Raw genomic sequence first — 21,156 nt, forward strand, 5'->3', positions numbered from 1 at the left:
TCTGCAGCAATGAATTCCACAGATTCTCCACCCTCTGACTAAAGAATTTCTGCCTCATCTCTGTTCTAAAGGGATGTCTTTTATTCTGAGTCTGTGCCCTCTGGTCCTAGACTCCCCCAGTTTAGGAAACATCCTCTCCATGCTCACTCTACCTAGGTCTGTCATCAAATGCTTATGTGACCTGACTTTACAGAGCAGCCTGCCACGTGGAACCTTACAAAGTCACAAGAACATATGAAGTAGGTGCAGGAGTAGGCCATTAGGCCCATCAAGCCTGCTCCTCCATTCAATAAGATCGTGGCTGATCAGGCCATGGATTCATCTCCATCTACCTGCCTTTTTCCCCTAACCCTTAATTCCCCTACTACGCAAAAATCTATCCAACCTTGTCTTAAATATACTAACTGAGGTAGCCTCCACTGTTTCATTGGGTAGAGAATTCCACAGATTCACCACCCTCTGGGAAAAGCAGTTCCTCCTCATCTCCATCCTAAATCTACTCCCCTGAATCTTGAGGCTACTTGAAGTCCTGACTGAAGACCATATAGACCACAACTACTGCCCTGCCCTCATTACCTTCTTGGTCACATCATCAATAAAATCTATCAAGTTAATAAGACACAATCTCCCATGCTGACTAACCCCTGTCTTCCCAGCTGTATGTGTATCTTATCTTTCAGAATCCTCTCTAGTAACTTATCTACTATAGATGTCAGAGTTACTGGTCTATAGCTCCCAGGTTTTTCTTTGCCGTCCTTTTTTAATATAGGCATAACATTCAGCATCCTCCAGACTTCAAGCACTTCATCTGTCACTAATGATGATACAAATATTCTCAGCAAGGGTTCCTGCAATTTCTTCTCTAGCTTCCCACCAGATCTGCCTGATCAGGCCTTGGAGATTTATCTACTTTCATTCCCTTTAAGATATCCAGCTCCTCACCCTTAATCTTCATCTACCATTTCTCTGCCTATATCTGCAATTGATCTATATCCTGCTGTATCCTTTGACAAGCATCTTCATTGTCCACATCAGCACCAATCTTTATATTGTCTGGAGATTTACTAGCCCACCCATCCACAGTTTCATCCAAGTCATTTACGGTACATGCATCACAAGCTGCAGAGGTCCCAGTACGGATCCCTGTGGATCACCACTAGGCAGATTACCTCCAGCCAGAATAAATCCCATTGACCACTGCTCTCTGCTTTCTATGGGTAAGCCAGTACTGAATCCAAACAGCCAAGTCACCGTGGATCTCATGAATCTTAATCTTCTGGACCTTGTCATACGCAACAGAGGGGATGTCAGGAGTAAGTTTTTCAAATAGAGAGTGGTGAGTGTGTGGAATGGGCTGCTGGCGACGGTGGTTGAGGCTGATACAATCGGGTCTTTTAAGAGACTCCTGGATAGGTACATGGAGCTCAGGAAAACCCTAGGTAATTTCTAAAGTAAGAACATGTTCGGCACAGCATCGTGGACTGAAGAGCCTGTATTGTGCTGTAGTTTTTTTCTATGCAAATAAAAGTGACGCCTTCTGTATCTTGGTCAAAGTTTCACTGTAAACTTTTTCTTTTTGATCCAGGCTCTTTTTGTCTTCATGGCTCTGTCATTTTCTCGTGATGAGGTTTCATGGCTTGTGCGTCACGCTGAGAACATCACTAAAACCAAGACCCCCGAGGACTACATAGACAGGTGAGGAAGAGGGATGAGAGAAGGAACCCCACACCGTGCCGGGCGAACTCGTAGGTTGGGCTGATTTACATCCTTATGTCTGGCAATGGTGACCAATTAAATAAATATATGGAGTGAGACTCTGCAGTGAGACCTGATTCACCCCGTAGAATGTATTGAAGAGTTAAGGAGAGCAGTAGGTACATTGTTGCTATCTGGACCGAGCTGGTGGAGGCAGGAACTGTTGTGGCGTGGATGAAATCACTGGAGAGACAGTCACTTGGAGATACAAAGCAGCTTCTTTATTCGACACAACAAGGTACAGCAGGCATCATACGGACGGAGACACTTCCGGTAGAAAGGTCTGCAAGCCCAATGTGGGCTCGATATTTATATGCTAAACACAAAGGCAATCGCTACTTAAAAGTTATAGACAACGCATAGACAATGCTTCCTATTGAAGCTACATACAAAACATCACACCTTCTGACTTCATCCTTTCCTCCCGACGCAAACTTGTCTGGGATGGTATCCACTGCCTTTAGGAGTGCAAGTTAAATCCACAATACATTTATTTGGCATTTTACATGCTAACGTAGAAGACAAATTCATATCTATGAAGTATAGATAATGCTGTCTTCGAAACTACCTGTAAACTTCCCACTTCCATCCGCAGCGTCTGGCTTGTATCCCGATATTTACAGCTTTTAGGAAATGCATTGTTGTGAACTCAGTCCACAGTACTTTGTCAAACAGAAAGCTGGTGTCCAGAGTCATTTAGGCGTAAATGAATCATCTACCCAAAAACCCACTCTAACAGGAACAGTAACAACATGGACAAGGCACCTAGACAAATACTTGAATGAGGAAAGCACTCAATGGGGGGAGTGGAGCCTTGGGGCAGAGGTTTCAAGAGATTGGTGGATGGGTGAGGAGAGTGACTGGAGAAGGGAAACCCTTGATGAGCTTGGTCATGGGACCTGAAGTGCTCATATCTGCAGATGTGGACTACAGCTGGCAAGGGCTGGATGGGATGAATGGCCTCTCTCCCTGCTCTAACTGTCGAAGATTGCATTCTCTACCCATCCATCAGTGGACTGCTTATCACACCAGAACGTAAGAAGCAGGAGGCCATTCAGCCCCTTGAGGCTACTCTGTGGTTCACCACAATCACACCTGATCGTTTCACTCCATGCTGTTTCCCTGGAGTCTCCTCTGACTGACATCATGTCCAAAAATCTATCAGTCTGTGTTCTGAATGAGCTGTGTTGCACAGCCCTGTGGGGAGAGAACTCCAGAGAATTTCCCCACCCCAGTGCAGAAACTTCTCCCCATCTGTGTCCTGAACTGTCGACACCATATTGTGAGACTGGAACCCCAGTTCTGGACCACCCAGCCGGAAGACACACCATCCCCACATCCAGCCTGTCTCAGGCCCTGGAAGGATTTTGTCCATTTCAATGAGATCTCCTCTCGTTCTGCTAAACACAACATAGTGCAGGCCTAATCTGCTTCACATTGCCCTGATAACAAACCTGCCATCCTGGCAATCAAATAGGTGAGCCATCCTTTCGACAATATAGAAAGAAGGATCTGGCTCACAGAACGATCCCATGGCTTTAGTGGCGTCCCTGTGACCTATTCTCGTCAGTTCCCTCAAATCCAATTTCTACCCCTTGCCAACAAATTAGGGGTAATTTATAGTGGCCAATTAACCCACCAACCGGTATGTCTTCCATGTCTTTGTGACCTTGGAGGAAACCAAGCATCCAGTGGAAACCCACATGGTCATAGGGTGAACGTGCAAACACATAGAAACATAGAAAATAGGTGCAGGAGTAGGCCATTCGGCCCTTCGAGCCTGCACTGCCATTCAGTATGATCATGGCTGATCATAGTATGATCACATAGACAGCGCCAGATCAAACCCAGGTCTCTGGAGCTGTGCGCCACCAGCACTACCTGCTGCACCACTGTGCCGCCCATTGCATTCACTTTATTGGAAATGCAGGCAATACAGGGGGAGCTGCATTCCGCAAAACGGCCGCATCATCCGTGCATGTGTCAAGAAATGTGTGTTGAAAAAGATATATTTTGTTTTTTCCTTTCTATTCCCCCACCCCTCAGAAATTTGGTGAGAGTGAATGTTGTTCTGTATCTCAAAATTTTGAGTTGTGGTTTGTGAATTCAGTAAGGCGAGTTTCTGTTCTGTATCGTGGAGGTTGATTAGTGATCCTGCCTTAAATAGATTAAAGATAAAGATTTAAAAGGTTACCTTTATTTGTCATCAATGACCAACACAGTCCTAAAATGTTCTGTATCATTGCACAAATCCTCTTGATTCAAAACCAACATAACTCTTACTCACTTCCATGCTGTTCCTACATATTAACCTTTAGTGACTGTTGTACATGGGCTCCCAGGTCCTTCTGAACATTAGCACCTTTCAAACTCTCATCATTGAAACAACACTGTGCCTTTCTCTGGTTTTCTTCCAGTAGCCTCACGTTTCTGCATTCAAGTGGCTATATCCCCCAACGTCTCCCCGCACCCTGCCCATATCCCACACTGCCAACCAGTTTTCTACCATCACCAAACTGGGATATATTACACTTGATTCCCTCACTCAAGTCAGTGATAGATTGTGAACAGCTGGAGCTGCCGTGAAACTCCTCCTTGCTCTTGTACTCTCTGTCTGTGCGCCTTCCCCAGCCAATTTCGCAGCCTGTGCTGCTGCTTTTAGTGATGTGCACAAAAGACCACCAGACCTCCCTGTTCTTGACTCCTTTTTAGAATTGCTCCCTCGTGTTTATACTGTCACAAGGGAAGGATGGCTGCTGTATGTTCTGAGGTTTAGATATCTCAAGAAGGATTGTTTTGGGGGAGGGGGAGAATGGTGGCTGTGCTAATCAGGAATAGTATCACGGCTGCAGAAAGGGAGAACGTCCTGGAGGGATTGTCTTCTGAGTGAGTGCAGGTGAAAGTCAGGAACAGGAGGGAGCAATCGCTCTGTCTGGAGTACTCTATAGATCCTCCAATAACAACAGAGACAATGGGGAACAGATCAGGAGGCAGAGTTTGGAAAGGTGCAAAAATAACAGGATTGTTGTCATGGGGGACTTCAGCCTCCCTAATATTGATTGGCTCTTGCTTCGTGCAAAATATTTAGATGGGGAGTGGTTTGTGAGGTGAGCCCAGGAAGGATTCCTGACTCGATATGTATTGAGGAGAGGCCATACTGGATCAGGTGTTGGAACCAGGTCAGCTTAAGATGACGTATGTTGTGTTGTCCTTCATAAGTCAAGGGATTGAGTTCAAGGGCCGTGAGGTAGTGTTGCAGCTCTATAAAATCCTGGTTAGACCACACTTGGATATTGTGTTCAGTTCTGGTCACCTGATTGTAGGAAGGATGTGCAAGCTTCAGAGAGGGTACAGAGGAAATTTGCCAGGATGCTGCCTGGTCTAGAGGACATGTCTTATGAGGATAGGTTGAGCGAGCTAGGGCTTTTCTCTTTGAAATGAAGGAGGATGAGAGGTGATTTGGTAGAGGTGTACAAGATGATAAGAGGCATAGATCGAGTAGATAGCCAGAGACTTTATCCCAGGGTGGAACTGGCTGATACAAGGAGACAATATTTTTAACTTAAGCTGATTGGAGAAGCGTATAGAGGAGATGCCAAAGGTAAGTTTTTTTACACAGAGAGTTGTGGGTCCGTGGAGTGGTGCAAGAGGCAGATTAGGGGCATTAGGAATCCCTTAGGCACATGGATGATAACAAAAATGGAGGTCTATGTAGGAGGGAAAGGTTAGATTGATCTTGGAGCAGACTAAAAGGTTGGCACAACATCGTGGGCTGAAGGTTCTGTACTGTGCTGTAATGTTCTATGTTAGCTCCTGCCTAGAAAGTCCATCTGCCGTATTTGCTTTTTCACAGCCCACACATTCTCCCAGCCCGTCTGTCTCCTCTTGGTCCATTCCAGTCCTGGCCACAGTTCACTATGCCCCCAATCTGGGTGTCATCTGCACATTTGCAAACAGTGCCCAGTAAACCCAAGTGATAAGGAAAGCAGGAGCAACGCCTGGAGAGACAACACATAATGAAAACTCCTTACCTGTTCTTACCTCCGACTCACCTGTGCCTCCTTACCAAAGCCTTAGACTCCTCCACTGGCCTACTCACACAATGCCAATCCAAAAAAGCCTCCACCTCTTTTTGTTGAAGCCTCTTGAGCCAAAACCCTATTCTAACACTGTCCACTCCAACAATCGCCACTCCCAGGTCACGCTGCTTAAACCTCATTTCTTTTCATTGGCTCAAGTGACTCACACACGCAATGAGACGATGTTTTTAGTAGCTCACACACTCTCAGGCTTTATGTAAGGTGTGACAGAGCTCCCGGCTGAATCAGCTCACTCCCCATCTCCTCTATGTCTTCCAGCCACATTGCAGAGCTCCTGTTTGTGATGGAGGAGCTGCGCAGACTGCTGCGCACGTACAAAAAGGTGATCCAGCGCTACTTCCTCCTGTTCCTGTCTCGTTTTGATGCCGTCAACCTCAACGAAACCATTCAGGTAAGGAGAGGCCATTGTTGGATTCTGGAGTTTTAGTCCAACGTTCTTTCCGAAGTCAGGAAAGAGGCACAAAACTTGTTGCTACACGGTCGTTTTATTAAGAGTTAATAAAACAAAGGAAAGTTGAACAGACTGTGATAGAGGTCTTCTAATCTAAGGACTGAACAGTCAGGTCCAACATTGTTTTAAAGGGAAGAAAATATCTGGGAGAGCAGTGTGGCGAATAATCACATTCCCAAGAACAATGCACAAAAAGTGCTGGAGGAACTCAGCAGGTCAGGAAGCATCTATGGAAAGGCATAAACAGTCGATGGTTCGGGCTACGACCCTTCATCGGGACTGGAAAGGAAGGGGGAAGAAGCCAGAGTAAGAAGGTGGGGGGAGTAGGAGTACGAACTGGCCCGTGGTAGGTGTGGGGGAAGGTGGGAGGGCGAGTAGAAGAAGAGGGAATGAAGTAAGAAGCTGGGAAGTGAGAGGTAGCAGAGGTAAAGGACTGAAGAAGAAAGAGTCTAATAGGAGAGGAGAGCAGACCATGATGGACTGGGCTGTTCCACTACTTTTTGTAGGCTTTTCCATTGAAGCACATTGGTGTTTCCATACCAGGCCGTGATGCAACCAGTCAGCATACTCTTCACTGTGCATCTAGAGAAGTTTGTCATAGTTTTAGCTGACATGCTGAATTTTCGGAAACTTCTAAGTAGAGGTGCTGCTGCACTTTCTTCGTAATGGCACTTATGTACTGGACCCAAGACAGATCCTCTGAAATGATCAACAGGGGAATTTAAAGTTGTGAACCCTCTCCACCTCTGACCCTCTGATCCCCGGGCTCTAGTTTCCTGTTCCTGTAGTCAATAATCTAACACTGAGTGAGAGGTTGTTGTTGTGACAGCACTCAGCCAGATTTTCACTCTCCCTCCTGTATGCTGATTCATCACCAACTTTGATTCAGCCTATGACAGTGGTGACATCAGCAAACATTAATATGGCATTGGAGCTCTGTTTAGCCACACAGTCGTCAGTATAAAGTGAGTAGAGCAGGGAGCTAAGCAACAGCCTTGTGGTGCACCTGTGCTGATGGAGATCGTGGAGGAGATATTGTTGCCAATCTGAACTGACTGGGGTCTGCAAGTGAGGAAATCAAGGATATAATTGCGCAAAGGAGTATTGAGATCAATGTCTTGGAGCTTATTAATTAGTTTTGAGGGGATCGTAGTATTGAATGCCGAGCTGTAGTCAATGAAGAGCATCCTGAAGTATGACCTTCACCGTCCAGATGTCCCAGGGTTGAGTGAAGAGCGAATTAGATGGCATCTGCTGTTGACCTGTTCGGACAGGAGGCAAAATGGAGTGGATCCAAGTTACTCCTCAGGCAGGAGTTGATATTTTTCATCAGCAACCTCTCAAAGCACTTCATCAGAGTGCTACTGGATGATAGTCATTGAGGTAGATTACCATGTTCTTCTTGGGCACTGGTATAATTAACCCTGTCTGAAGTAGGTGGGTACATTAGGCTGCCAAAGTGAGAGTTTAAAGATCTCAGAGAACACTCCAGCCAGATTAGCACAGATCTTCAGTACTCACCCAGGTACTCTGACTGGGCTAGATGCTTTCCATGGGTTCACCTTCCTGAAAGATGCTCTCACATTGGCCTCAGAGACTGGAATCACAGGGTCATCGAGGGCTGTGGAAGTTCATGAAGATGAAGGTCAAAGTGAGCATAAAAGTCACTGAGCTCATCTGGAGGCAAAACCTTGTTCCACCTATGCTGCTTGGTTTCGCTTAGTAGGAAATGATAGCATTCAAGCCCTGCCACAACTGTGGAACATCTTTCAGTGATTCCATTTGGTCACAATTGCCACTTTGCATGTGAGATAGTTTTCCAGAGGTTGTACCTGGACCTCTTGTATTTTACTTGGTCACCAGTATTGAACACCACTGACCTGGCTGTCAGCAGTTTGCAGATCTCTTGGTTCATCCAGGGCTTCAGGTTGGAGAAGACTCTGACTGTCTGTTCCAGGACACAGTGAGGCTGGCAGAATGGGCAAACAGGAGGCAGATGGAATTTAACACAGAGAAGTGAGAAGTGAAACACTTTGGCAGAACAAACAAGGAGAGACACAGTGGGCCCACTGGCACAGCGCTGAAGGGTGTGGGAACAGAGAGACCCGGGTGTACATGAACGTCAGTGTTTGGGAGTGGCCGGGCATGGTGGCAGAGCGGTTGGTGAAGTGTTTGTGATCCTGGGATTTGGAGAGAGAGGCACAGAGAACAGACACAAGGAGGTGGCGTAGAACCTGGACAAACACTGGCTCGGACACAACTGGGGGACTGCGTCAATTTCTGGTCATCACACTTCAGGAAGGATGTGAGGGTCCCAGAAAGGGGCAGAAACAATCTACTGGAATGGCTCTGGGGATGAGGGGTCCCATCCTTAGGGTTAGACTGGAGAAGCTGGGCTTGTTCCCCCTGGAGTAAAGGAGGTTGAGGGGAGACATTGTGGAGATGGAAAATGTCATGAGGGGTTCAGATGGGGTTATGGGGGCTAATGTTCCTATTGGTGAAGAGGTCAAGGATTGGGGACACTGAATTAGCATTTTGTGCTAAAGGTACGGCGGGGGGGGGGGAGGTGGTTGTGAGGAAAATCTCTTCACCCAGAGAGCAGTGATGATCTGGGACTCAGTGTTTGCAGGGAGTGGAAAAGGGGTCAGTTAAGGCCTCAAAAGAGAATTGGATTGGCACTGGAGGGAATTATCTGTAGGAGGTGGGAAAGGAGCAGGGGAAATAAGATGGGTGGGAGAGTCCACAGAGAGCAGGCAAATAGCTTTAGAATACAGACCATAGAACTGTACAGCACAGGAACCGCTCTTTGGCCTACAATGCTGTGCCAAACCAATTAAATTAGTAATCAAATGGCCAACAAAATTAATCTCCTTTCCCTACGCAATGTCCATATCATTTTCCTCACATATCTAATGTTTCTGCTTCTATCACCACCACAGGCAGTGCATTTAGACCATGTACTGATCCATCACCCTTACCCATAATACTCCTCGCATTAGCATACCCTCATCGAACTATCTGACTGATCATATCTAGTACTTTGCTCCTGTCTGTTTTTACTGGCCCTAACATCTACCTTCCTCTTCATCCCTCCACTTTCTAACCTGGTGCTCTGGCTCCTGTCCCCCTGCCAAACTAGTTTAAAACTCCCAAGTAGCACTAGTGAACCTCCTGGCCAGGATATTTCCCCCCCCCCCCCACCCCCCGCCAGTTAGATGCAACCTGTCCTGCGTGTACAGGCCACCACTGCCACAGAAGACGTTTTGACGTTTCAATGATCCAAGAACCTGAAACCCTGCCCACCGCACCACTTCCTCAGCTACTCATTCATCTGTACTACCATCCTATTCCTACCCTGTCTAGCCTGTGGCAACGGGAATAATCCAGAGATCACTGCCTCTTTCCTAACTCCCTATTCTCACTGTGCAGGACCTCTTCCCCCTTTCTGCCAGTGTGCACCATGACCTTTAAGTGCTTATCATCTTCCTTGAGAATATTCTGCAGCCGTTCCGAGACCTCCTGGACCTTAGCACCTGGAAAGCAACACACCAGCTGAGGTTGGGCGCACTTCCTGCAGATGTAGTCATCAGTGAGACCATTAGGTACCCTGCAATCCCACGTCTTTCAGGACGAGCTTTCCACTGCCTGGACTTGTTATACCTTTGGCTCTAACTTCTTAGGCTCAAAGTTCTACAATCAATTAAATGATTCCAAAGGACTCAGCACCCTGAGCCTCCGTATGTTCTCGCCAAAGCCCGTTGAGCCAAAGCCTCCCCACTCTAACCCTGGCCCACTTCAACAATGACCGCAACCACAAATGGCCTTCTCTGGTGCTGTACAAGTTCTATGATTCTACAAATTCATTGGATGTCTAAGTTTTTGCTTCTTTTTTCTCTTAGAATCTCTCAGTCTGTCCTGAGGAAGAATCTGTGATTATGTCTTCATTTGTGAGCAACTTGACATCTCTGGATATCAGACAAGGTAATGATAGAATTTGGTGAAAAAAAAACAGATCTCCTCGCCATGTGATGCTTTGATTCTGTCTAATCTAATCTGAGCCATGTGATTCTATCTAATTTAATCTGAAGCACATGGAGGAATGATTTTGCAGGGAACATTACTGTCCAGTTTATGGAGTAATCTCCCATTCAAAGACACTGCTCCATATCAAACACTGACCCATTGCAGAGAAGCAAAGACAAAGAGACCATAGGTGATTGAATCTGGAACAAGAGTTTCCACTCTGCTCCCAAATCCAACTGGACCATCTCTGACACTTTTCTTTCCTTCCTACATCTCTCCATCTCCATTCAGGACACCGACTTGCATTGATATCTTCTAGAAACCCACTGACTCTCACAGTTACTTCAACAACACCTCCTTTCACCCTATCTGTAGTAAGGACACCACCCATTTTACTCAGTTTATCTGTCTCCGACTTCTGAGAGGTCCTCCTTCTTCCAGACATGTGGCTTCCCTTCTGCTGTGGTTGACGGAGCCTTCTCTTGCTTTTCCTCCCATCCCTCAGTGCTCTCCCCACACCTTCACCCAGGCAGGACAGAGGTGGAGTTCCCTTCACCTTACCAGCCGTCCATATGAGGCAAAGGTTTACGTATCTCTCCTTCAACCTGGTCTACTGAACTTGGTACTCTCGATGTAGACTAAATGCAGACTAGCAGAGCACCTGTGCTGTGATTTCCCGGTGCATGCTGCTTCAATTCTCCTTCCCATTCCCACGCTCACCTCTGCTTCCTCCATTGCCAAAAACGAGAACAACTCCTCATCTTCCGCCTGGTCAGTTGACAACCCAGTGGTGTGAACGTTGTCCCAATGCTCTCCTTTCACTAACATTGGTCGGTCCACTGAGCTTTCTTCTCCCTTTGTTAACCGTTCCCAACTCCTCCTCAGCCTCCTTCGACCCTCATCCCACCCGCCCACCAAAGTTCCCTCTAATTTGTAATGACCAGTGTGCACAAAAATCTTGTGCTGTGGAATCTTTTGCCCAGTGAGAACAAGATGAGCGCACTGAATAGTTTCTTCAATAAAAACAGCATAAATAAGCCAGGTCTAAAATCTGCAGACAAATCATCGCAAACTCCGCGTTGTCAACACAGTCCGCATCAGAAACCGGAAAAGGAAATGTGATTGTGTACGATCGTGAAATATACTTAACATGCCAACGAGGTAGAGGGCGACAACCTTTTGTGCACCAGTAGCAAAAGATGTGTGCGCGTACACTTTAGAGGGAACATTGCCTTGCCCTCACCCCTTTCATCCTCTTCCTGCTCAGTCCTGCAAGAGGGCCCTGACATGAAATGATGACGTGTATCCTTTCCTCCGCACATGCTGCCTGGCCCGCTGAGTTCTTCCCAGCGTTCTGCTGGTCGTATTGACCCATTCTATCTCTGCTCGATCTCCAACATATCAAGTATTGACTCTTGTCCATCGCGGCTTGCACCTTGTGGTGTAGCTGCTTGTATGTACGTGAACTGAAACTCGTTCTGCAACATCGGGGGGTTAACAGTGGCGCATTTTTATTTTCATTACAGTTGACTCTGACGAGCAATTTAACTTCCAAGGTCTGAGACTGGATTGGTTTCGACTCCAGGTAATTAGATTTTTTTAATTTGACAAGCAAACAGCTGTAACCTTTGAAAACTTAATAGGCACGGTCACGTATTGTTATGTATTAAGGTAGATTGGTTTAATATCATGTCATTGTATAATATCATTGACGCAGGGATTTTTGTCCACATAATAACGTAACTTCATGATAGAAGGAGGTATCGAAGCCCCAAGACATTGTTTCATCTGGGGAAAATGTGAGTCGCCCAATGATGGGGCGATAGAGTGGGTGTGATGGATCACAGGGTTGTAATGGGTGTGTGTACAGGAAGAAGCTGGAGGTCCATGAGCCAGTCCTCATTAGGGGATTGGAGGTGGAGAGGGGCAGTAACTTTAAATTCCTTGCTGTTGTCATTTTGGAGGATCCATCCTGGGACCAGCACGTAACTGCCATCGGTGTCCCTTGACAACTCCGGCCAGTCTTGGCCTTCACTCTCACAGGAACATGCAGACCCTGAGCTCCCCTTGTCACATTTTTAAAAGCCTCTCACTTGCCACATATCCCTTTACCTGCTAAAAGCCTTTTTCAATCAAGCTCTGCAGCTTCTTGACTAATGCCTTCGAAATCAGCCTGTTCTCAATTTAGGATTTTAACCTGTGTGCCATTCTATCATTTTCCATAACTGACTTAGAACGAAAAGAAAACTAAGCTGATCCCAAAAGGCTCTCCCACTGACACTTCTCTCACTTGTCCAGCCTCGTTTCCCAATAGGAGGTCCAGTGTTGCCCACCCCCTTTGGTTTTCTTGGGTTTATTGGGTTGATTCCTCAACCTGATGGTGGTGGGGTGGGGGGGGGAGGCTGTTGTTGAACCTTGAGGTGTGGGTCTACTGACTACTGGGGAGGAGCAATCCCATCAAAATAACCTCCACTTTGGTCAGCTGAAGGCCCCGTTTCTGTGCTGTCTAAATCTATGACTCTAGGGCTCCATCCCAGGCAATATCCTGGGTGAATCTCCTCTGTACCTTCTCCAGTGCAGTCACATCCTTCTTACAGTGTGGCAACAGTACTCCAGCTGTGGTCTGACCAGTGTTGTACCATAACCTCCCTGCTCTTACATTCTGTGCCCCAGACAATGAAGTCAGTGATCCCATACACCTCCTTCATCGCCTCAGCAGCCTGTGTTGCCACCATGAGGGAGCCTTGGACTTGCACACCCAGGTTCCACTGTTGCTCAGGACTCGCTGGGGCCCTGCCATTCATGATGTGTGCCCTACCTTTATTTGACTTCCCAAAATAGATCACCCTACACCTTGAGCATCAAATTCCATCTGCCATTGCTCTGCCCAACTTACCAGCTGACCAATAACGTTTTGCAATATAAGAGTATCATCCTCGCTGTTTCTCAAGAAATCTGCAGCGTAATAATCGTGCTTCCTACGTCCGACCTCTTTGGTCAAGAAAGCACAGCAATGTCTCCACTTCCTGAAGAGATTGACGCGAGCGAGGCTGCCCCACCACCCCCATTCTAACCAATTTTTACAGGAGCACCATTGAGTGTCCTGACCAGCTGCATCACTGTTTGGTATGAGAATTGAAACACATCTGACCACAAGTCCCTACAAAGTATTGCGAGCCCTGCTGAGGGGAACATCGGGCTCTCTCTTCTACCCGTTGGAGATATTTATCAGGTGTGTTTCATCCACAGGGCCCTTAGCAATGTCAATGAGCCTTCCCATCCATCTAACTTTATTATGTGTACGGGAGAATGACAGTAAACTTGAACTTGAACAAATTGTTAAAGAGAAAGTGGTAATATGAGTAGGCAGGATGGGAGGGGAAGTGTACATTGGCTGGGGCATTCCAAACCAAACCAGGAGCTGTGTAAAACCCTGTTGGCCTGTGTCTACTTTTCCCTGTCCCTGGTTTACCTTGTCCTTGATGTCCAAATAAATACCTGACTATTATCCTTCAGCTTTGTGCCTCCAAATTTCAATTTACACACTCCCTCCCCCACACTCACTTCACCCTTTGCACTCCCTACAATTCCCCCACACACCTACAAACTTCCACACTCCCAACACTCTCTGCCCCACAAACTCGACGCGCTCCCTGCACTCTATCACGCTCCCAATATTCCCCACGCATCCCTGCACACTTGCTACACTCTCCACGCCACAATCTCGAAACTCCCCGCATACACTCCCTGCACTCACACACCAACTCTCTACACTCGTCCAAGCTCCCATCACCTCCTCTTTTATGACAGTGCACTCTTGAATGTCCACATCACCCCTCCCTGGAACAAAATGCCCTTCCCCTCAGAGTAGACAGATAAGAAATATTTACTTAAGTTCTCCCCCATACACAGATTGCCCCTTCGGTCCCTAATAGGCCCCTGTCTTTCCCTGGTTACCCTCTTGTGCCTAATACACTTCAAGGTATATTTATTGTCAAAGTATGATGCAGTATACAACTCTGAGATTCATCTTCTCCGACAGCCACAAAACAAAGAAAATCATGGCAGCCGTTAAAAGAAAAATATCAACCCCCTCACACGCAAAAAAAAGAAATCGCGCAAACAGCAACAACATTAACCCCCTTCCCCATGCGCAAAAAACACAAATCATGCAGATGGCAACAAGAGCATCAAACCCCAAACCCCACCCCGCACAAAAAAGCAAACAAATCACGCAAACAGCAACAAAAGCATCAAACCCCAAACCCCACCCCGCGCAAAACAAAACAACCGCATCGCGCGAACAGCAACAAGAAAGAACAGGCGAAAACACAAAACTGATGGAGTCCAAGAGAACCACAGTCCAATCCATAAATCGCAGATCCAGATCTTCAGTATCATCCTCCGACAGCACCGAGGGAGAGAGAGACCACTCACCCACTCTCCCGGACGCAGGGGCCTTCCCTTGGGAGCAGGAAGCGACAGATCCATCACACGCAGGCACCCTCCGCCGGCAGCAACGAGCGAGAGGCCAACAGACGACACCGAACCCTTGCTGGATTTCTCCACTTGAATAACGCCTTATGATTTTCCTGAATCTTTTCCACCAACATTAATTCATGGCCTCTCTTGATCTTCCTCAAGAATTTTAAAGTACCCTCTCAATATACCTGTATTCTATGCTCTTGGAGACTGCAGACGCTGGAATGTCGAGTAACACTCAAACTGCTGGAGGAGCTCAGTAGGTTGGCTGTTGTTCCTCCATTTTCAGTTCTCCGCTCTTTCATGTGTTTCTGATCTTCTTCTATGATAATTATCAAACCCTCAGTAAAACAGAAATCCACAGTTCCCCGGATACACTGTTCCACATCCTTCACTCTCTGGGGAACACATTTCTCCTGAACTCTCACCATTTCACTTTTGAATGACTCCCACGTGTGGGATGCAAATTTACCTCTGAGTAGCTGGTTCCAGTGTACGTTTTGCCGGTGCTGGTTAATAATATTGAGATGGCCTTCCTCCAGCTCATCCTTCAATGTCCAGACCATCTTTATCCCTTTCCCTAACTACTTTGAACCTGACTGAGTTATGGTCACTGTACTCAAAGTGCTCCCCCACTGACCCCACAACCACTTGCCCATATTTGCTCCCCAAGATAAGGTCCAGTACTGCCCCTCCTCTTGTTGGACTGTCTACCTAATGGCACCAAAAGCTCTCTGGATGGACCAACAATTCCATCCTTTTACACTTGGGCATTTAATGTGGGAGCATTGAGACCCCACCACTATAACCATATTCCTCTTATAGTTCTCTGTGATTTGTCTATGGATCTCCACCTCTATCTCCCACTGACTGTTGGGTGGCCTGGAGTGTAATCCCAACAAAGTGATCCCACTTTGTTATTGACACAAGAGATTCTGCAGATGCTGGAAATCTTGATCAACACCTGCAAAATGCTGGAGAAACTCAACAAGTCTAGCAGCATCTACTGAGGGGAATAAACAGTTGACGTTTCGGGCCAAGACCCTTCATCAAGACTTCCTCCAGCAATTTGTGTGTGTTATTTAATTTCTCTGCCATTTCCTCATTCACCAGTGTAGTTTCTCCTGCCTCAGACTGTAAGAGACCATATTAATCCTTTCTCCTTAAATATTTAACTGAGAGAAACGGACAGGCAACATTGGGCCGAGACTCATCATTAGGACTGGCTTTCAGGTTTATTTTCCCTCCGTAGATGCTGCCTGACCTGCTGCGTTCCTCCAGTGTTTTGTGTGTGTTGCCCTTTTTTATTACTATGCTCTGTTTGCTCTGATTTGAGACATTCTCCCTCATTACTGTATCACGTCAATTGATGGTTCTATTTCAGGCTTATACAAGTATTGCGAAAACACCTTTGGTTCTGCGAGAAAACCTGAACCTTGCATCCCTGATGAACAGGATAGCTTTCCACACTCGGATGCTGGACGGTTTGGACGGCTTGCTGCAGGAGACTGCAGACATCATTCCATTATGGTGTGTGTCAAAATCACAGCTCAGCTTCAGCTTTCTCACTTTTGTTAGTCCCTAGCAGGAGAGCAGGCAGCGGCATTATTCTTCCTTTTATCTTGAAAGATAAAAGCATCACGGTTGCATCATGGTCTGGTATGGAAACACAAATGCCCAAGAATGGCAAAGTCTTCAGGAAGTAGAGGACACAGCCCGGTCCATCACGGGCAAACCCCTCCCTAGCACTGAGCACAATTACGAGGAGCGCTGCCACAAGAAGGCAGCATCCATCATCAGCAACCCCCACCATCCAGGCCACGCTCTCTTCTCACTGCTGCCATCGGGAAGGAGATAGGGGATCCTTAGGTCCCAGACCACCAGGTTCAGGAACAGTTATTATCCCTCAACCATCAGGCTCCTGAACCAAAGTGGATATCTTCATTCACCTCAACACTGAACTGATTCCACAACCTATGGACGCACTTTCAAGGACTCTACAACTCATGTTCTCAGTGTTATTTATTTATTTGTTTGTTTAGCACAGTTTTTCTTCTTTTGCACATTGGTAGTTAGTTGGTTTTATAGTATATGGTGTACATACTGTACTTTGAACTTGAAGAGCCAGGAACAGGGAATATCCCTCCAGCCCTCGAGGCTGCGGCACCATCCCCCAGACCACGACTGACTTCCACCCCAAATCCATTGCTCTAGCTCTTCCCACATCCCTCGATTTCCTCCTCAGCCAGAGGTCCATCCTTCTCTGTTGTGAATGAACCCAGTGACAGTGACTGCACCAGGCTCTCCAGCCTCTGCAGAGGTTTGTCCCCATCTCAGTCCAGGGACGAAACATCTCATGTTCTCAGTATTGTTTATTTATTGTATCTGCACAGTTTGTCTCCTCTTGCACATTTGTTATTTATCAGTCTTTGTGTGTAGTTTGTCATTGATTCTATTGTATTTCTTTGTTTTACTGTGAATGCCTGCAAGAAAATGAATCTCAGGGTAGGCATGGTGACATCATGTACTTTGATCATATATTTACTTTGAACTTTGAACTTTCATGCTTGACACCTTATTCAGAGTGTGCACCCCCTGGTCCTAGACTCCTCAGTTCCCATTCCCCACAGTGTGTGGCAGTACAAAGTTCAGACTTCTTTTCCCTGTTCTGCAGAGAAAGGAACGGGTAGAGACCTGTGTGCTTTGATGCAGGTTACAAGGCTTGAGGTAGATGTGATTCCACAAAGAAAAAATTGGAAACTCTCACTCCATGGAGCTGATGATTTCCAGGTAGTGTTTGATAACAGAGTGAGAGCAAAATAGGAGAGAACGTGTCCACGACCCTCTGGACAGTCCGCACGAAAGTGTGACGAAGAGCATCGTGTGGTTACTCGGTGAGCAAAGCAAGACTAAGAGCTTCCTCTGGAGTTTGCAGCCGTGATCACAGCTTCACGTTCACTGAATCATGAATTGTACTCCGCTTCCACACCTACCCAAACCCTGCCACTTTGTACCCCATTCCACATCCAAAGCTGCTCTTTAGAACCATTTTTCTGCTCTGCCTCTTTCTCCTTTCCACAAAAGTGCACATTCACACATGGAATCACTTCACGCTGTAGGGGCCGAACTACTTGTTCGATTAACAGTGTCTCTTTTCTGTGGCAGCTTCTACCCAACTTTGTTTGAAAAGATGTTTTCACAAAGTGCAGAGGATCCCACACAGCTGCAATACTTGATTGCTTTTCCGATGGTTTGCGCCCACTTCTCCAGCTGTATCCATGACATGTGCCCTGAGGAGGTAAGTCACCCGAGTATCGTCTGGACATGGCTTTTCTGAGGTGAAATGCCAAGAATTGGGAGCGTAAATTGGGGAAATGCACAATGGAAACGTGGAGGTTGTTTAGGGAGCACTTCCATGGGATTCTGGATGGGTTTGTCCCATCAAGGCAGGGAAAGGATAGCCGGGTAAAGGAACCATGGTTGACAAGAGATATGGAACATCTAGTCAAGAGGAAGAAAGAAGCATAAAGTCATAGTCAGAGAGCACTACAGCATAGAAATAGGCCCTTCTTCCCATCTAGTCCATGCTGAACTGTTATTATACTTAGTGTCATAGACCTGCACGTGGTCCATAGCCCTCCCTGGAAACAGCAAATCACCCATTTCCGTTCCTTGCCATGATGTGAGATGTGTGAGCAATCACGTCAAAGGTCCCTCAGGTCCAGCCCACTCATCATCCACTCAGAGACAGGCAATGCACCACTGTTAGCCTGCAGATATCACCTTCATTCACATCACACAGGGCTGCAGTACAAGTTACTTGACTGGGGTCAAAAGAGGCATGAAAATACAGTATAATTAGAAATTGGTTTATTATCATCAGATGTACCAAAATACTCAAAAACAGTCACTTCCCTGAAGCCGTCAGGCTGATCAACACCTCCAGCCATTAACCCAGCCCACCACCACAGAACACATCAGCAAGCATCACTTCATGTACATACAATCAGTCTATGTACAAAACAGTTACTTGTACATTGTGTTTTATAGGAATGCTCTTATATTGATATTTATTGTGTTTTTTTTGTTTTTTTATTGGTTTCTTTATGCTTATTGTGTTTTTTATGCTGCATCGGATCCAGCGTAACAATCATTCTGTTCTCCTTTACACTCGTGCACTGAAGAACAGCAATAAACAATCTTGAATTGTCAATCCATTGGAAAGTAAAACTCAAAATAAGAAAGGTGCATTCACTCTGATGGGGTTATGTAACAGACTCACCACCCCCCAATAGCCACAGGGACATTGAAGAACAGATGTGCAGGTAAATTAAGGAAAGGTATAAAAACAACACGGCTGTTGCCATGGTGCCTTCCATTTCCCCAATATAGACTAGGATCTCCTTATAATGCATGAGGTTTAGACAAGGCAGAATTTGTTAAGTACATCCAGGAGAGTATTTAAAGGAAGCGTTGAGGAAATAGAGAATCTACAGAAGGACTTAGATTAGGAGAATGGGCAAAGAAGTGGCAGATGGACTTTAGTGTAGGGAAGTGTATGGCCATGCACTTTGGTAGAAAGAAAAAGGAATAAACTATTTTCTAAATAGGGAGAAAATTCAGAAATCAGAGGTGCAAAGGGACTTGGGAGTCCTCGTGCCGGATTCCCTAAAGGTTAACTTGCAGGTTGTGTCAGAGGTGAGGAAGGCAAATGCAGTGTTAGCATTCACTTCAAGAGGACTAGAATATAAAAGCAAGGATGTAATGCTGAGGCTTTATAAGGCATTGGTCGGACCGTACCTGGAGTATTGTGAGCTGTTTTGGACCCCTTAGCTAGGAAAAGATGTACCAACATTGGAGAGGGTGCAGAAGAGGTTCATGAGAATGATTCAGGGAATGAAAGGGTGAGGAGCATTTGATGGCTCTGTGCCTGCACTCGCTGGAGTTAAGAAGAATGAGGGAGGATCTCATTGAAATCTATGGAATATTGAAAGGCCTAGATAGACTGGACGCAGTGAAGATGTTTACTATAGTGGTTGAGACTAGGACCAGAGGGCACAGCCTCAAAACAGAGGGTCATCCATTTAGAATGGAGATGAGGAGGAATTTCTTTAGCCAGAGGGTGGCGAATTTGTGGAATTCATTGCCACAGACGGCTGTGGAGTCCAAGCCATTAGGTATATTTAAGGCAAAAGTTGATAAGTTCTTGATTAGTCAGAGCATCAAAGATTATGAGGAGAAGGCAAGAGAATGGGGTTGAGAGGGATAATAAATCAGCCACGATGGAATGGCAGAGCAGACTTAATGGGCCAAATGGCCTAATTCTGCTCCTATGTCTTATAATCTTGTAGTCCAATGAGAGAAGGGGCCACAAGGGAACTGATGCTGTGTGATGAACCTGGCCAGGTGACTGACCTTTCAGTGTGAGAACAGTAATCACAACTCCCCAAGTTTTCACATAGCTTAGATGTGGAGGATGTGGGTGAGGTTCTAAATGAGTACTTTGTACTAGTATTTACCAAGGAGAAGGACATGGAGATAGGGAGTTCAGTGTGGAGCATTTTCAGATAAAGAAGGAGGTAGTTTTGGGTCTCTTGGCAAACATTAACGTGGATAAGTCCCCGGGGCCTGCTGGGATATACCCCAGGTTATTGAGAGGGGCAAGTGAGGAGATCTCTGGGACCTTGACCAACATCTTTGTGTCTTCTCTGGCCACAGGTGAGGTCCCAGAGGATTGGCTGTTAGCTATTGTTGTTCTGTTGATTAAGAAAGGAAATAGGGACATTCCTCGAAAGTATCGACCAGGTAGTTTCATGTCAATGCTAAGAAATCTAATGGAGGGGATTGTTAGGGATAGGATTTATGAACATTTAGCAAACCATGGCCTAATTGCAAGTCTTTTTTCACATACACAGAGGGATGGGTGCAGAGAAAGGGGGATATGAAGATTGTGTAAGCAAAAGGGATTACTTCAGTCAGGCATTTAATTACCAGTTTAACTAGTTCCGTCACAACATTGGGGGTCGAAGGACCTGTTGCTGTGCTGCACTGCGCCGTGTTCACGACACTGGGAGATTAAGATGGAAGATAGGATTGCCTGAATTGGACTGACGGCAGGAACCACTCAGTGCTGTTGTTGGCTGAGCCCTGCCTTCATGTGGTAACTGATGGAAGTGTTGTCTATTTCTGTGCAGTACCTTGTCCTCCAAAACCGAAGTGTAAAGCTTTGTGCCAATTTTCTGGATGAAATCACCAAACAAGCCAGCATCTGTATTATTGAGCTCTGCCAGGAGCAACGCAATCTCAGCGAGAAGGTGAGTAACGTTGTGAATGGAGCGCCTCCTG

At 46.3% G+C, this 21,156-nt stretch overlaps 1 protein-coding gene across 1 annotated transcript in view; it reads left to right on the plus strand.

The window, feature by feature from the left end:
* The window catches only part of LOC134340473 (nck-associated protein 1-like), a 111,461-nt gene that overhangs the window by 46,051 nt on the left and 44,254 nt on the right, over window positions 1–21,156 (plus strand). Inside the window, exons 12-18 of the mRNA XM_063037780.1 lie at window positions 1,586–1,695; window positions 6,114–6,246; window positions 10,206–10,287; window positions 11,856–11,914; window positions 16,196–16,341; window positions 17,977–18,109; window positions 21,006–21,125. Coding sequence (XP_062893850.1) covers window positions 1,586–1,695; window positions 6,114–6,246; window positions 10,206–10,287; window positions 11,856–11,914; window positions 16,196–16,341; window positions 17,977–18,109; window positions 21,006–21,125 — 783 coding nt within the window. The remainder of the gene's footprint in view (window positions 1–1,585; window positions 1,696–6,113; window positions 6,247–10,205; window positions 10,288–11,855; window positions 11,915–16,195; window positions 16,342–17,976; window positions 18,110–21,005; window positions 21,126–21,156) is intronic.

Source organism: Mobula hypostoma, chromosome X1 (assembly GCF_963921235.1).
Source record: "Mobula hypostoma chromosome X1, sMobHyp1.1, whole genome shotgun sequence".
Classification (NCBI taxonomy): Eukaryota; Metazoa; Chordata; class Chondrichthyes; order Myliobatiformes; family Myliobatidae; genus Mobula; species Mobula hypostoma.